This window comes from Carcharhinus amblyrhynchos, unplaced genomic scaffold (genome assembly GCF_965287045.1).
Source record: "Carcharhinus amblyrhynchos unplaced genomic scaffold, sCarAmb.v2.hapA scaffold_37, whole genome shotgun sequence".
Taxonomy (NCBI): domain Eukaryota; kingdom Metazoa; phylum Chordata; class Chondrichthyes; order Carcharhiniformes; family Carcharhinidae; genus Carcharhinus; species Carcharhinus amblyrhynchos.
The window spans coordinates 2,603,675-2,620,727 of record NW_027649778.1 but is presented as its reverse complement, the minus strand read 5'-3'; the positions used below and the strand labels follow the sequence as shown (position 1 = coordinate 2,620,727).

The window sequence follows — 17,053 nt, the reverse complement described above, 5'->3', positions numbered from 1 at the left end:
TGGTTGTAGGTCACAGTCCAGTGAAGCAGGAATGAGTCACCTCTCCGTACACAGCAGTCCCTCAGTTCTCTTTGGAAAGTGAGTCTGGCTTTAAGTTCGTCTGGCTTGTTTTCCAGAGATTGGACATTTGCAAGCTGTAAGCTGGGGAGAAGGGGCTACTTTGGGACAACTTTGTTTCACTCACCAGCTGTGTATATCCAGCAATTTCTGTTTTTATATCTGGCGTATTTTGAGCGGTTGTCGTCTCCACCTTTAAGAAAGGATATACTTGCATTGTAGATGGTATAGTGAAGGTTCACTAGATTGGTCGCTGGGGTAAAGGGGTTGACCTGTGATGAGAAGCTGAGTAAAGTGGGTTTATATTCTCTGAAAACAAACCTCTGAAAAAGAGGCACTCTCAGTAAAACAAGGGGGTTTGACAGGGTGGACGCTGAGAGATTGTTTCCATTGGTCAGGAATCTAAAATTCAGGGGCTGATCCCTGAGGGGAGGAGTAATTACTTCCCTCACAGGATTGTGAATCTTTGGAATTCTGTACCCAGAGGGCTGTGAATACATTAATGGCTGAGATAGATATAGACTTCTGGTCTCTTGGGGAATTAAGGGATATAGGGAGTGGGTGGGAAAATTGAGTAGTAGCCCAAGACCAGCCACAATCATATTGACTGGCGGAGCAGGATCAATGGACAATATAGTCCAATACTACCACTTTTTGTATTGTGTCTCCAATTTTTACATCAAGCGACTGGAAGCTGGAGCTCAGGAGTCACTTCAGAAGTGAGTAGTACGATCTTGGATTTCTAACGAGGCTGAACAGCTGTCTATCTGTACATTGTGAAATCACTGATGGTTGTAACTAGATTGCTTGATGCAAAAATGAAAACTCTTCCTGTCCAGTAATGCTCTGATTCGGAGAGTTTTGATTTCTGATCATGAACTGCTATAAATTATTCTTCTGCAAATAAGTAAGTGTTCTTTTAAAGAGTTCAGTAAAGCTCACAAGTGTCTCATGATTTAACAAATGAAAAGTTGGCTCATTTATGTTGAGGGAGAGTATAGTGAAATGTTCTTGTAATTTGTAATCTTTGAGAGAAATCCCTAGTATCATCATAATGAGAGAAGGATCTCTGTTTTAAAAAAATCTTGCTTCTAGGACCATATGATGTGGAGGTGCCAGCGTTGGACTGGGGTGGGCACAGTAAGAAGTCTCACAACACCAGGTTAAATCCAACAGGTTTATTTGGAATCACAAGCTTTCGGAGCGCTGCTCCTTCATCAGGTGAGTGTCACACCTCAGGAAAGAGCAGCTCTGTGAAAGCTCGTGATTCCAATTAAATCTGCTGGACTTTAATCTGATGTTGTGAGACTTCTATGAACAAAGGAACAGGAGTAGGCCATTCAGCCTCTCACCTGCTCCTTCAAGCCCGCTCTGTCATTCAGTAAGATCATGGCTGATCTGTGGCCTAACTCCATGTACTTGCCTAGGTCTCTATCCCTTGATACCCCTGCTCAATAAAAATTTGTCTATCTCCGACTTAAATCTAATAATTGAACCAGCATCCACCATCATTTGAGGAAGGGAGTTCCAAACCTCCCTCACTCTCTGCGTGTAGAGGTGTTTCTAACACCACTCCTGAATGGCTTGGACCTAATTTCTAGATTATGGCCCCTGGATTTCTAGATTATGGCCTTCAACTAGTGGAACCAGTTTCTCCATCTCTACCCTGCCCTTCCCTGTAAACATTTTGTAGACTTCTATCAGATCACCCCTTAACCTTCTCAATTCTAATGAATAAAGGCCTAAATTGTCTAATCTCTCTCGTAACTTAACCCCTGAAGCCCAGGTATCATTCTTGTAAACCTGTGTTGAACTCCCTCCAGGACCAAAATATCCTTCTGAAGGTGTGGTATTCCTACCTGCTCACAGTACTCCTGTTAGTTTCACCTTCCCCCACCCCCACCCCCCCACTATTTTTTCCCTTTTTGGCCTTAGGACTGTGGAAGTATTTTTAGTGGCTCCAAAGGTCTGGGGTGTGATTTTACCTGCCCCCTGCGGTCCTCGAGAGGCCCAGCACGCAGGGAAATGTCAGCGGGGGGGTGCGTAGTGTGATTTATGACTGGCGTCCAGCCAATTGCGACTTTCCTAGGCCCATTTTTTTTCAGTGTAATCAGCCTCGAACTGGAAATCTGCGCACGGCTTATTACAATATGGAAATCATCATTTCCATATCATTCAAGAGCCTGGGACAGTATCATCCAGGCTCACTAATGTTTTCCTCCCCCCTGTCGGGAGAGGTTCCCGTGAGCGGGGATCACGTATGGTCCCATCGACGGGAACCAAGATCACCCCGCTATTGAAGACAGAGGCCATTGAGGCCATCCTCTCACCCCAGGAGGTCGGGGACAGAGGTGTCACTTAGGCAGTGCCAGCCTGGCACTGCCCACTGGGGCATTGCCCATCAGTGGTGGAGGAGGAGGACCTGCTGCACATTATGTATTAGGATGGGAGAGAAGGGTAATCATGGTTGGACGTGGGGGCAAGCGGATCGGGCTGGCTGTGGCAGGGTTCACAGAGGGCTGCAATGGGAGGGAGTGGGGGTGGTCACAGATGCCGGCAAATGAGATTGGGGTGGCTCATAAAAGATGGCATTTGGGGTGGAGGATGGTCACAGAGGCTGGTGATAGAGGCGGGTAGGGGTCATGGGGACTGGCGATTGGGAGGCCAGGGAAGGGAGGCCAGTGCACATCCCTACTGACAGATTGACATAAGCGCACTGGCCGACTTAGCACGCTCTTGTCAGCTCTCACCTCCCCACCCACCTTACTGGTGTGAATCCCCTGCAACACTCTCTGATGCTCAGAGTGTCAGAATTACCACACTAAATACAAGTGGGAAAATCTCCCAGTGTTAGGCACTTAGATTTTTTGGGGGGAAATCATTTCCTGGTTTTTAAAATAGAATTTCATTTTCTCACTTCTTTCTGGAACTTATTAGCTGTTGCATTTTCCTAAAATCATTCTTTGTTTTCTTTTACTAATTTCCATATAAAGGCAGCCAGCCCTGGTAAGAGTTTTAAGTCAGTTCTTGTGCCTGGTCTTCATTCAGTAGAGGGCATATGCACAACTGTGAATGTTGGAATTGGCAGCTCTGCTAGAAAATTGGAGTGTAACAGAGGTTAGAGAGGGAGGAAATCAGATCACACTACCAGGAAAGTAGTTTCTTATGGCAACTCTTCTCTGTAACTTACTTTTGTGCAGTGACGGACCTGCTGAACTTAGCTTGTTCAAGTGTGCTGCCTGGAGGAGGAACTAATCTGGAACTAGCTCTGCACTGTCTACACGACACACGAGGAGACATTTTGGTAACTGGTCATTTTATTTTGAATAAGAGCATAGTGTTTTGTAATAATTGGAGTTCAGTTGTATTTCTTACTCGACACTATCTATATTCAGCACCATGCATCAGTGTCTTGCTGAAAAGCTGTCGTGAATAGACTGTGGCAATCTGGCAGACAGCAGGTTAAACAATGTGCAATAAAAATACTTTCTTAGAGGCACATTAGTGGTATACGGTCAGTAGATGTAGAGGTGGAGCAACCAAAAGAGAAAACGCTGGAAAATCTCAGCGGGACTGGCAACATCTGTGAGGAGAGAAAAGAGCTGATGTTTCGAGTCCAGGTGACCCTTTATCAAAGCTAAAAGGCATAGAAAGATGTGGGGGTTGGAGGGGAAGATGAGTTATAGCCACAAAAATCAGTTAATAGCAGTCCACAGAGAGAATAAAGGGTGTGAATGGCCAAACGGCAGAGAAGCTGAGATGAAGATGTTGGGGGAGCCAAGAGAGGGGGGTCGGGGTGAATGGATGGGACAGAGGTAAGATTTAAAAAAGCAGTAGCAAAGGAGGAGAATAGGTAAGGGAAGGGGGTAAGAGTGGGAAGAAAAGTGAAGAAAGACAATAAAGAAATAAAAGGTAGAGAACAGTAAAAAAAATTAAATAAAATTTAATTTTATTTAAAACAGGGGGTGGAGGTGGGGTAGAGAAAATCATCTGAAGTTATTGAATTCAATGTTGAGACTGGAAGGCTGTAAAGTGCCTTGCCGGAAGGTGAGATGCTGTTCCTCCAGTCTGCATTGAGCACTTCATTGGAATATTGCAGTAGGCCTAGGACAGACGTAGCTTTGACAAAGGGTCACCTAGACTCGAAACATCAGCTCTTTTCCCTCCTTACAGATGCTGCCAGACCTGCTGAGATTTTCCAACATTTTCTCTTTTGGTTTCAGATTCCAGCGTCTGCAGTAATTTGCTTTTATAGAGGTGGGGCTACTCGGGTTCAAAGCAAACGTGTTAGAGAAAGTAAATGTAGGTGTCATCGGGCACAGGTGTTATACGTTTATATCCTATTGCTTGTACACTGAAAACACTTTAAAGTTTATTGTTTTAAAGTTTATTTATTTGTGTCACAAATAGGTTTACATTAACACTGCAATGAAGTTACTGTCAAAATCCCCTAGTCGCCACACTCCAGCATCTGTTCCGGTACACTAAGAGAGAATTTATCATGGCCAATTCACCTAACCAGCACATCTTTGCACTGTGGGAGGAAACTGGAGTACCTGGAGAAGACCCACGCAGATATGGGGAGAATGTGCAAACTCCACACACATAGTGACCCAAGCCGGGAATTGAACCCAGGTCCCTGGCGCTGTGTGGCAGCAATGCTAACCACTGTGCTGCCAAAGTGTGCAAGGAATGCCCCCCCTCAGAGCTCCCATGAATCCACGATAGTCACAACCCCCACTACCTTATGTGTCGCCCATCTGTTGGGATGTGTTTGCCTTGCACAGCACTGGATTGGGACTGGTAACTGACCTAGACTAATTCCTACCGCAGTTTGACTTAAATGGCAAGTCACAAATCCTACCCCTGTAAATAAAACGCCTGCTTCAAGTGTTGCACTACAAAATGTGTGAATTTGGGAGAATTCAGTTGCCTTTTGTAATCGCAGCATGGAAATACACTTACTGTAAAAACGCTTCAGATACTTATATTAAATTCCTTCATCTGATCGTCATTAACCTTCTCAAAGTAGCTTCGGAGCAATTTGATTCCAATGTGTTAATACCGTACAACGCTGACCAGATTTGTCTTATTTCCCATTCCTCTTTTTGTTTTTATTTTTGTAGGCTGCCCTGGATATGTTACTAATGAAAGGTGTGAGGCGAGACCCTTGTCACCCCCTAGGAGATTACCACTACACAGGTAAGAACAAAGCCACTTACACAGGAGGTAGATTGGTGATTCAGTGGGTGCAGACAAGCTTTGATCTCACAGTCATGGCATCACACCTTTGCTAGTATCGAAACAAGCAGCAGAGATACTCCTGGCACAGGCACAATGGCAGATTCTGAAGTTAGGGGCAGCACGGTGGCACAGTAGTTAGCACTGCTGCTTCCCAGCTCCAGGAACCTGGGTTCAATTCCCAGCTCAGATCGTTGTGTGTGGAGTCTGCATGTTCTCCCTGTGTCTGTGTGGGTTTCCTCTGGGTGCTCCAGTTTCCACCCACAGTCCAAAGATGTACAGATTAGGTTGATTGGTCATGCTAAATTGCCCCTTAGTGTCCCGGGATGTGCAGGTTACAGGGATTAGTGTGGTAAATATGTGGCGTTTTGGGCATAGGGGCTGTGTGGGATTGTTATCGGTGCAGATTTGATGGGCCAAATGGCCTCCTGTACTGTAGGGTTTCTATGATTTTTTTCTGTGAAACCACCCTGGTCTTATTGGTCAGTTTAGTTTGCAGCTGGTTACAGTGATGGGTGGTAAGAAAAAGCCCTCAAACTTGGGCTTCCAAATCTCTGTATCAATTAATACATTAGCTCAGTACCTGTCAGGAGGGGAAGAATGTCAGCCAGTCTTTTTGATCTATTTGAGATGAGGAAGAAAGTCCATTCATGGATAGAAGGAGCAGCCTTGATTGCAAGAATGTCCATTTCTCATTCATTTCTCTTTCTTACGTTCAGCTCCACATCTGAACTTTATTTCCTCCCCCACATACTTGACTGTTGTTAATTAATGGGAGGCATTACAGATCTAGTATCAATGGTTTAAATGTTGAGCACTGGACTGATATTCCTCCAAGACTAAAATGTCATATTTTAATCAATGGGGGGTCAATGTTCTGAACTTTCCTTCCTCACCTATATTTTCCATGTTGGATTATGATTCACATGCACTTTCTGATATCTCACCTGAATACACATCCTCCATTCATGCCTGTGCCTACTTGGTGTGAGCAGGCTGTTCAGTCATGGTAGCCAAGCGCCGACTTCAGTCCTGCCCTCATTTGACATGGGGTGGCACAGTGTTTGGCACTGCTGCCTCACGGCACCATGGACCTGTGTTCAATTCCAGATTGGCTGTATGGAGTTTGCACGTTCTCCCATGTCTGCGTGGGTTTCCTCTGGGCGGTCCGGTTGTCTCCCACAGTTCAAAGATGTGCAGGTGTGGTGGACTGGCCATGCTAAATTGCTTCTTTGTGTCCAAAGATGTGCAAGTTGGGGGAATTAAGAGGGGTAAATACATTGAGTTACAAGGATAGAGCTTAGGTACAGAGGTCACTGAAAGTGGCAATGCAGATGGAGACGGTAATCAAGAAGGCGTACGGCATGCTTTACTTCATCAACTGGGCCATTGAGTTTAAAAATTGGCAAGTCATTGGCAAGTTAGTTAGGCCACACTTGGAATATAGTGTTCAGTTCTGGTCGCCACACTACTAAAGGACGTGGAGGCTTTGGAGAGGGTACAGAAAATATTGCCTGGTATGGAGGGCATTAGCTGTGAGGAAATGTTGGAGAAACTTGGTTTGTTCTCACTGGAATGATGGAGATTGAGGGGCAACCTGATAGAAGTCTACAAGATTATGAGGGGCATGGACAGAGCGGATAGTCAGAAGTTTTTTCCCCAAAGTGGAAGAGTCAGTTACTAGGGGGCATAGATTTAAGGTGCAAGGTTTAAAGGAAATGTATGAGGCAAGCTTTTTTACACAGACCAGAACTTGCTGCCAGGAGGAGGTAGTGGACGCAGATACGAGAGTGAGTTTTAAGGGCCATCTGGACAAATACATAAATAGGATGGGAACAGAGAGATGCAGTCCCCAGAAGGGTCGGGTGTTGTAATTCAAAGGGGCAGCATAGTCAGTACAGGCCTGGAGAGCCAAAGGGCCTGTTCCTGTGCTGTAATTTTCTTTGTTCTTTGTAAGATGCTCGATTGGAGAGTCAGTGCAGGCTCAGTGGGCTGTATCGCTTCATTCTGCACTGCAGGGATTCTATAATCCCCAACAAACTAAAGGCATCCACTCCAGCTGTCCTTTGCAGCTGGGATATCCAGGAGCAGGAAAGCTAACTGATTTTATTTTCTCCACCCTACCTTCAGCACTAATCAAGCTCAAACCTGAGGCTCTCCTGCTGTTTGTGGCTGGTTAGTTTGAGGCTCAGTATGTTGAGCTGTCTGTTTTATAGAAGTGAGGATAAGAATTAATGGTCAAAATGGTATGAGGCGATGAGGCAGCCAACATCCTGGTTTATTTTAAAACTCAGACCGTTTCAATCTGAACAACCCCCTCTGCTCCCTCTTACCTTTTTCCAAGCAGTTTCTTCCCTTTTCAATGTTCAATGAAATCTGACTTTGTGGTTCAGCGTTTCCTGGTCATGAGGCAAACCATTTGCTCCAAATTATTATTAATGTCACGGTGCCGTAGTGCATAGGCTGGCACTGTCCAAGGGGCATCCCACACCCTCCCCTTCCCCCTACACCTAACCCCCCGAGGCGGGCCTCAATGCCCTCTGTCTCTTCTCCTCCTCTTCCTCCTCCCCCCCCCCCCCCCCCAGCGGAGTGAGCACGTCTGGTCGCCATTCTGTCCGTGTCAGCGTGAGTTTTCTCCAGGTGCTCTGGTTTCTTCCCACAGTCCAGAGATGTGCAGGTTAGGTGGATTGGCCATGCTAAGTTGCCCCTTAGTGTCCAAAGATGTGCAGGTTGGGGGAAATTAAAAATACATTGGGTTAGCTCAGTGGGCTGAATGGCATTGTAGGGATTCTATTCTCCCCATTGGTGGGGAGCAGTTGTAAACCTTGCTGGTGGGAACCTCTCCTGGTATGAGGGGAGACACTCGCGGGCCTGGAAACTACTTTAGTAATTTCCATATGGTAATCAGTTGCGGAGCTGATTACATCAGAAAAAAGGGCCTAGGAGACTTGTCTGGATGCCAGTTGCGAGACCCACTACAGGATCCCTGCTGATATCACCCAGCTGCTGCGCTACTTGAGCAGTGCAGTGGGCTGGGAGAATCCTGGACCATTCGTCTCATTCCTGTAGGTGATATAGTTCAGTACTAATGTCATCAATAACAGCCAATCAGTTACAGAGGTGACATATATGTATGCCATAAATAAACTAAAAATGAAAAAGGGACTTTGAGAAGCCTGTAATATTAAGTTACTTGAATCACATATCAGTCAATATCAGAACACTTCTTCAGAATGATAAATCGTCCTAATAAAATTTAATGACTCTTCCCTTTCGTATGCCAACTGGCTGGTGTATTTCCAGCACTTTCTGTACCCTTTTCATTGGCAGGTTTAATTTAATCTCTACATAGTGAATTCTTTTGAATTTAGGTTCTGAGAAATGGACTACTGCAGAGAAAAAGATATTCAATAAAGCAATTTGCCTTTACAACAAGGATTTCTTTCTCATGCAGAAGATGGTAAGAGATAATCAAATAGCAAAGCTGGTGTTTAAAAGCCAGTTCAAAGCACTATTCAGCTTCTGCCAAAATTGACTCCAGAAACCATATTGAATTTTTTTGGGAGAAATTTTCACCTCCAATGTGGGTGAAAAGCTGAAAGAGTTGGGTACCTACCTGTCAGTTTAAAAGATATTTACTTCCCCATACCATGGGCCTTCTCATTTCCTAGGCTATACTGCCCCCATAACTGTCAGTGATGCAAATTGTGGTCCTGTCCAAAGTATTCTTGATGCTTAGAGCTCATAAACAGAGGAAGCTTTCATCCTGTCAATCTGAATGAAATTCCAGGGACAGGATTTTCCGGCCATGCTCACCCCCAAACCGGAAAATCCCGCCCTTTGCATGGTCCCCTCTCTCCATCCACTACAATTCCCATGGTGGACAGGATGGGGAAATTCCTTACAGGCGTCAGCAGAAACAGAGAATCCCATTCTGACTGCATTGTCCAATCCCTGGAAACATTTATGCTGGGGTGGCACAGTGGGTTAGCACTGCTGCCTCAAAGCGCCAAGGACCCGGGTTCACTTCCAGCCTCGAGTCATTATCTGTGTGGAGTTTGCACGTTCTCCCTGTGCCTGCTCGAGTTTCCTCCAGGTGCTCCGGTTTCCTCCCACAGTCCAAAGATGTGCGGGTTAGGTGTGATTGGCCTTGCTAAATTGCCCCTTAGTGTCAGGGGGATTAGCAGGGTAAATGTATGAGATTATGGGGATAGGGCCTGGATGGGATTGAGGTTGGTACAGACTTGATGGGCTGAATGGCCTCCTTCTGTACTGTAGGGATTTATCCCATGATTTATCAGCCAGAACTAACCTCATTGCTATTGTGTGACCTGTTTAAAGCAGCACATGGAACTTGCAGGAGTTTAATGGAAGATGATGCAGTTAAAACAGCATATTTCGGTTAGCAAGCTGAAGGGGCATCATTGTAAAATGTACTCTTGCTCTGCCTACAAATGTTTCGGTCCAAACATGTGGGACACTCTTGGGGAAAAAAAATCACAACATTATAAGAAGCAGTGGTATTGTCTCTGGACTAAATAATCCAAAGAGCCAGGATAATGGTGAAATTTGATTGCAATTAAAAAATTGAAAACCATTGTCAATTGGTGTAAAAAGAACCTATCTGGTTCACTGATATCTTTTGGATCCGGAGTCACGTCGAGGGGTAGCACAGTAGTTAGCACTGCTGCCTCACAGCGCCAGGGACCCGGGTTCGATTCCAGCCTTGGGTCACTGTCTGTGTGGAGTCTGCACGTTCTCCCCGTGTTTGCGTGGGTTTACTCCGGGTGCTCCAGTTTCCTCCCACAGTCCGAAAGATGTGCAGGTTAGGAGGATTGACCATGTTAAATTGCCCCTTAATGATAGGGGGATTAGGAGGGTAGATATGTAGAATTACAGGGATGGGATCTAGGTGGGATTGTCATCGGTGCAGACTCGATGGGCCAAATGGCCTTCTTCCGCATTGTAGATTCTATGATTCAATGTAGTTAACACTGAGATGGAAGGCAGTTAGAGATGGGCAATACATGCTGGCCCAGCCAATGAAGCCCACTTCCCATAAAATGAATAAATAGTTATAGTTTAATGAAGTAATTACTATATTATGAAGTTCTATTTCTACAATTTTGGAATGTTAGTTCACTGTTAGAATTCCCTGAAGTGCTCCACAGTTGTTGCTACCATCTGGTGGCGAAAAAAAGACTGCAGCTGTAAGATGATTCGCCAGTCTGCATCTAAATAAATAATGACATTCCATTTGTGAAACTTGGATTTGAATCCAATGTGCAGAATGAAAGTCTGTGCATGAAGAAGGTTTGGATGAAGAAAGCCTTTCAGTTCCCCCTTCTAATACAAACATCTTCCCTTTCCAAGGTGGAGCTTCTCCTGGCCTGCTAGCCTGCAGGAGATTGAATGAAATGAGTTATGGGCAATCCCAGTCCCCTTCCCGTACTATTCCGTACTGTTTTCCACAGCGAGGCCATTGCACGGGCTAACTTCAGTGGAGCGAATAGACGTTGCTGTTTTACGGGTGGAGAGGCAGCTTAATTCTACATCTAAAGGTTTAAAACTGGGATTCCTTGTTGGGAGAGGCTCACAGTGAATGTCAGGACAGGGCGGCTGGTGAATTGAGACAAATGAGCCATTTAAGGCACGATCACAGAATGCCGTTCTTAAAAATTACGGAATGAGAAACCAGCAGGCCAGAAATGTGGTCCACATCTCCACAGATGTGTGGGTTAGGTTGGTGATGCTCAATTGCCCCTTAGTGTTAGGGGGATTAGCAGGGTAAATGTGTGGGGTTACCGGAATAGGGTCTGGGTGGGGTTGTTGTCGGTGCAGGCTTGATGGACTGAATGGCCTCTTGCACTGTAGGGATTCTAAATCAGACTGTCCAGTTTAAAACCCAGGATATTATTAAACCAGAAAGAATGCAGAAAAGATTTACTAGGATGCTACTGGGACATTCGGTTATAAGCCTGGGACTGGGATTTTTTTCTCTTGCGCTTTGGATGGGGTGAGTGCAGTTTAGATTGGAGTTGAGAAGGAACTTCTTCACTCAAAGGGTGGTGAATCTCTGGAATTCTCTGCCCGTTGAAGTGGTGGAGGCTACCTCGCTGAATATATTTAAGTCACGGGTAAATAGGTTTCTGATAGACAAGGGAATTAAGGGTTATGGGGAGAAAGCAGGAAAGTGGAACTGATCCACTTCAGATCAGCCATGATCTTATTGAATGGTGGGGCAGGCTCGAAGGGCTAGATGGCCTACTCCTGCTCCTATTTCTTATGTTCTGAGGGGTGATTTTATTAAGGTCTACAACATAATGAGGGGCATAGATCAGCTAGATAGTCAATATATTTTCCCAAAGGTAGGGACTCTAAAACTAGAGGGTGTGGGTTTAAGGTGAGAGGGGAGAGATACAAAGGGGTCACAGGGGCAGTTTTTTTCACACAGAAGGTGGTGAGTGTCTGGAATAAGCTGCCAGAGGTAGTATTAGAGGCGGGTACAATTTTGTCTTTTAAAAAGCATTTAGAGAGTTAAATGGGTAAGATGAGTATAGGGGGATATGGGCCATACATGGGCAATTGGGACTAGCTTCAGTGTTTAAAAAAAAATGGTGGTATGGACAAGTTGGGCTGAAGGGCCTGTTCTCATGCTGTAAACTTCAATGACTCTGTGTTTGTTCATGATAGTACCACTAAAGAGCAAAAACATCCTCAACCTGCTGAATTCAAAAAACATTTTTGTTTAAAAGTAAAATGTAGAAATGATTTAAGATAAATAGTAAAAGAAGTGGGTTTGCTGTAGATTGTACAAATCACTGCTAGCATTGGGAGCTGAAACTCTGTTGAGAAATCGCAGAGATTCTGGATCCAAAATGTACACCAAGTGCGTTTTGCCAGGTGAGACTAGTAGCAGATACTCAATAAATCATCTCTGATAGAACAAGATTATTGCATTCATGGGACCTGCTATTTTACAGATAAAACACAAGACTGTGGCACAATGTGTCGAATATTACTACACCTGGAAGAAACAGCTAAAATTTGAGTGGAAAAGAACACATTTGCTTGAGGAAGAGGAGATAAAGCGTGAGGCAGACAGTCCTGGTGATGGAAAAGAAATAAAAAAGCTGGTTAGAAATGCTACTAATTATGCTCAGGCCAGTGAAGGGACATGCAGGCAGGTAAGGGGAACCCAAGTCCAGGGCGGGAGGAGTCTCAATCTTTGCACGTATCCAACAGGTATGAGATTCTTGCTGCCTGTGTGGATGAGGGCAAGCTCTGCAGGGTGGAAACTGACCACAGCACTATGGAGGCCGCTGAACGGGGGGGGGTAACGAAAAGGAATGTTATAGTAAGAGACAATATAGTAGTGGGATAGATACTGTTCTCTGGACGTTCTGAAGGTTATGTTGCCTGCCTAATGTCAGGGTTTAGGACATCTCCCTGTGGCTGGAAAGAGATGGATCCAGTTGTCACAATTCATGTCGGCACATAACAGAAGGAACAAGAGGCCAGAGGTGAGTACCAGGAACAAGGAGCCAAGCTAAAGAGCAGGACCACAAACAGTGTAGTCGCTGGATTACCCTGGCCACGTGTCAGTTGGCATGAGGTAAGAAGGTTAGTGAGGTGAATGGCTGTGGGAGCAGAGTAAGAAAAGGAGGTTTCTATTTCATAGAATACTGGCAGCAATAGTGGGGCAGGAGGGAGCTGTACCATTTGAACAGACTCTACCTGAGCCAGACTGGGACAAGGGTCCGAGTGGAAAAGATAACGTGGACAGTCACACGGGTTGAATGATAATGTAGATAACAACTGGAAAACTGAAGGCAAGATGGTAGAATAACTGTCAAAAATTGAGCTTTAAGCACCACAGACATAAAAAAATTAAACCAGGGAATAAAGGACATAAAGTATCACTAAAACATCAGAGCACAAGGACAAGAAAGGATGTGTGGCTCAATAAGTTCTTTATCCATGGATGACACAGTGGTTAGCGCTGCTGCCTCACAGCACCAGGCGCCCAGGCTCAATTCTGGCCTTGTGTGACTGTCTGTGTGGAGTTTGCACGTTCACCCCACATCTGCATGGGTTTCTCCGGGTGTTTTGATTTCCTCCCACACTCGAAACGTGTGCAGGTTAGGTGGATTGGCCATGCTAAATTGGGGTTAGGGTAATTAGCCATGATAAATATGTGGGTTTATGAGGATAGGGTGTGGGAAAGTGCCTGGGTAAAGTAATCTGTCAGCGAGTTGGTGCAGACTCAATGGGTTGAATGGCCTCTTCTGCACTGTAAGGATTTTATGGGTTCTAAATCTACGAAGCATAAGGAACAAACTGAATGAATTGAGGGTGCAAATTGAATATAGAGGGTATGACATATTGGCTGTTACTGAGACATAACTAAGACGGGACTGAGAATTAAATTTACTGGGTATAAAGCGTACAGGAAAGGTGGAATGTGGTAAAGGGGATGGAGTAGTGTTAGTAATTTAGAATGAAATGAATGACAGGCTATAATGACAGAATTAGCAGAGTGGAGCCTGCATGGGTAGAATTATGAGATAGAAGAAAAAGACAATAATGGGATTTGTGTACAAGACCTTCTGTAGCAACTGAGAAGTTGTAGATTGTATAAATACAGATATTAGACAGCAAATGTAGAGTAGTTTTATTGGGAGATTTTAACTTCCATATAGATTGGCACAGGCACACTAGCACGTGTCAGAAAGGTAATGGACGGTATGATGGCACAGTGGTTATCACTGCTGCCTCACAGCGCCAGGGACCCGGGTTCAATTCCCGGCTTGGGTGACTGTGTACGGTCTGCATGTTCTCCCCATGTCTGCATGGGTTTCCTCCGGATGCTCCGGTTTCCTCCCACACTGGTAGCTACATTGGTCACTATTCTCTATTGCTGTCCTGGTCGAACTAATAAGGAAAACATGGATGCTGCAATCCCATGAAGCACGGGCTTGTACAGTAGGCAAGCCAGTCAAAACATACAGGGCATAACAGATCCCAGCTAAGTGCCACTGACTTCTGAGTCTTCAAGTCCTACCCTGGGCCAGGACTCCATGCTGCATTGTTAGAGCTCCTGTCCCTTAAATCAGATGCGAAACCTGGGTGGCTTGGAGAGGATACAAGAGGGAAGGTGCACAAACAGTTGATTAACGTACTTCAAGCACAAAATGCAGTGTGGAGGCAGTGCAAGCAAATTATGAGTGTCTATCAAGAGAGAATTGAAAAGATATTAAGGTAGTAAACGATTGAAAAATATTAGGGCAGCACAGTAGTTAGCATAGCTGCCTTACAGCACCAGAGGCTGGGGTTCGATTCTCCGCTTGGGTTACTGTCTATGCAGAGTCTGCACATTCTCTCCATGTCTGCATGTTTCCTTTGGGTGCTCCATTTTCCTTCACGATGTGCAGGTTAGGTGGATTGGCCATGCTAAATCACCCCATGGTGTCAGAGGGACTAGCAGGGTAAATGAATGGGGTTATGGGCATTAGAGGGCCTGGTTGGGATTGTGATCGGTCTGCAGTGTAGGGATTCTATGCAAGGCATTTCTTTCTAGCACTGACTGGGTGGAATGCATATCCTTTCCCTGTGCCGTTCTGTTTCTGCATCAGAAAGTCGTCTGGTAACAGTGATAGTAAATATACTTGTCAGTTATAGTGTTTTATCAAGAATATCTGTGGGTAAAATATTTTCAACTCAGCTTTTTTCCACCCCTCAGTCATTCTTAGCTTCACAGGATGCAAGTGTTCCTCCCCAGACAAGCGTGAGCCGGGAAAAACTGAAGAAGAAAATAGTCCGAGCTAAGCCGAGCCCTTCTCCATCGGTTCACTGTCAGACAGGAGCTCCAGACAAGAACGAGAAGAAGTTTACTGTGGGAAATTTCCCTTGTAAGGAATGTACAAAGTAGGTAGAGCTATGAGTGGTGGGGTCTGGGTAACTGTTAAAATGTAGCCAACTGTTGTGATTTCCAGGTTAACTGCCTTAATGTGCAGAATTAAAGAAATAACTTGAATTCATATAGGACCTTTCACCACCGCAAGCACTTTACAATACTTAAGTACAGTCACTGTTGAAATCTTTGGGAACATTTTCACTTTCTCATACTGTGTGGAGTCTGCACGTTCTCCCCGTGTCTGTGTGGATTTCCCCTGGGTGCTCCGGTTTCCTCCTTCGCGGGTTAGGTGGATTGGCCGTGCTAAATTGGGTTAGGTGGATTGTCATGCTAAACGTGTGGGTTAGGTGGATTGGCCGTGCTAAATTGCCTCAGTGTCTGTGGGATTAGTAGGGTAAATTCAGGGATAGGGCCTGGGTGGGACTGTTAGCACAGGCTTGATGGGCCGAATGGTCTCCTTCTGAACTTTAGGGATTGTATGATTTCTCAAAGGTGATCAGCAGTGAGCAGTAAATGCTGCAGCAAAGCCCATGTCCTGTGAGTGAATTCAAAAAAAATTGCAGCACCCAAACTGCACAGTAAACTCCCACAATAGTAATGAGATAGCATTCCTCTACCATTCTTCTCAAGGGTGTTCTATTGGGTTCTATTTTGTGCACCTTCAACCTCTGCTCATGAAGGTTAAGTGCCCTCCTCACTCACTTTTCCACTTCTTCTTCCTGCTCTGTGAACCTTCTAGTGCCACTTCCCAGTTTCACTTCACATTGTGAAAGTGTAGCAAGTATGAAAAGATCGGGAGCTTGGCTCGTACAGCCTGTCTCACAACAGAAAGCAACAACAACTTGCACTCGAATAGCATCTTTAATGCAGAGAAACATTCAAAGGCATTCTACTAGAAGGGGAGTTATTGGACAGGAATCAATTGTGAAACAAGTCCTGGTTCTCAGGCTCCCCTCCCACCCACACACAATCTCCTGCAAGAGAATAAAACAGATTTTAAAACCCTAGGCTAGATAAAGGGGAAGACAGGGGAGGCACGATGGCTCTCGCTGCTGCCTCTAGCATCAGAGACCCAGGTTCAGTTCCCGGCTTGGGTCGCTGTGCGGAGTTTGCACGTTCCCCCTGTGTCCACAGTCCAAAGATGTGCGGGTTAGGTGGATTGGCTATGCTAAATTGCCCCTTAGTGGCAGGGGGACTAGCTAGGATAAATACATGGGGTTATGGGGATAGGGTCTGGGTGTGACTGTAGTCAGTGCAGACTTAATGGGCCAAATGGCCTCCTCCTGCACAGTAGGGATTCTATGAAAAAATCTGGGTGTTCAGTTACAAACAGGGCAGCAGAAACATGGCCCTGAACCTATCTCTCACAATGAGAGAACATACCCTTTTTGTAAGGCTCAAGGAGTTTTGGGTTGGGGGATACCTACTCTGGTAACCCCTCCTTTTTGAAATAAAGGAAGTGGTTTTCAGGATGTGCATGCAATTAATTGGTGTTGGGGGAGATCAGTTGGGCCTGGATTCTCCCACCTTGCCGTGGCTAGGATTCTCTGGTTTCACTGCAATGAGTAAAGACTTGGCTGATCACAGTGGCAGCGGGACAGGCGAGACTGCAGAATTCTGGCCATGGTGTGTGAAATTCTGACTAGTGTGTTCCCTTTCAGCAGTGTGAATTGTGAAAAGTTTGTTGTACAACAATTAGGTTTCAGACCGTGAAGAAGAACTGGTATCTGCTGCTGCAGTTTTCAGCTTAAAGTCTTGCCTTTTTGGAGCTGGATATGGGTATAAACTGCTCTCTGTGACCGAGCACTTAGAATATTAATATGTAAACAGCAACTTGCA

General features: G+C 45.2%; 1 protein-coding gene across 1 annotated transcript in view; it reads left to right on the top strand.

The window, feature by feature from the left end:
* The window catches only part of LOC145362137 (zinc finger protein 541-like), a 45,356-nt gene that overhangs the window by 24,340 nt on the left and 3,963 nt on the right, over positions 1 to 17,053 (top strand). Inside the window, exons 12-17 of the mRNA XM_080218194.1 lie at positions 3,258 to 3,361; positions 5,184 to 5,259; positions 8,670 to 8,758; positions 12,282 to 12,485; positions 12,803 to 12,913; positions 15,041 to 15,225. Coding sequence (XP_080074320.1) covers positions 3,258 to 3,361; positions 5,184 to 5,259; positions 8,670 to 8,758; positions 12,282 to 12,485; positions 12,803 to 12,913; positions 15,041 to 15,225 — 769 coding nt within the window. The remainder of the gene's footprint in view (positions 1 to 3,257; positions 3,362 to 5,183; positions 5,260 to 8,669; positions 8,759 to 12,281; positions 12,486 to 12,802; positions 12,914 to 15,040; positions 15,226 to 17,053) is intronic.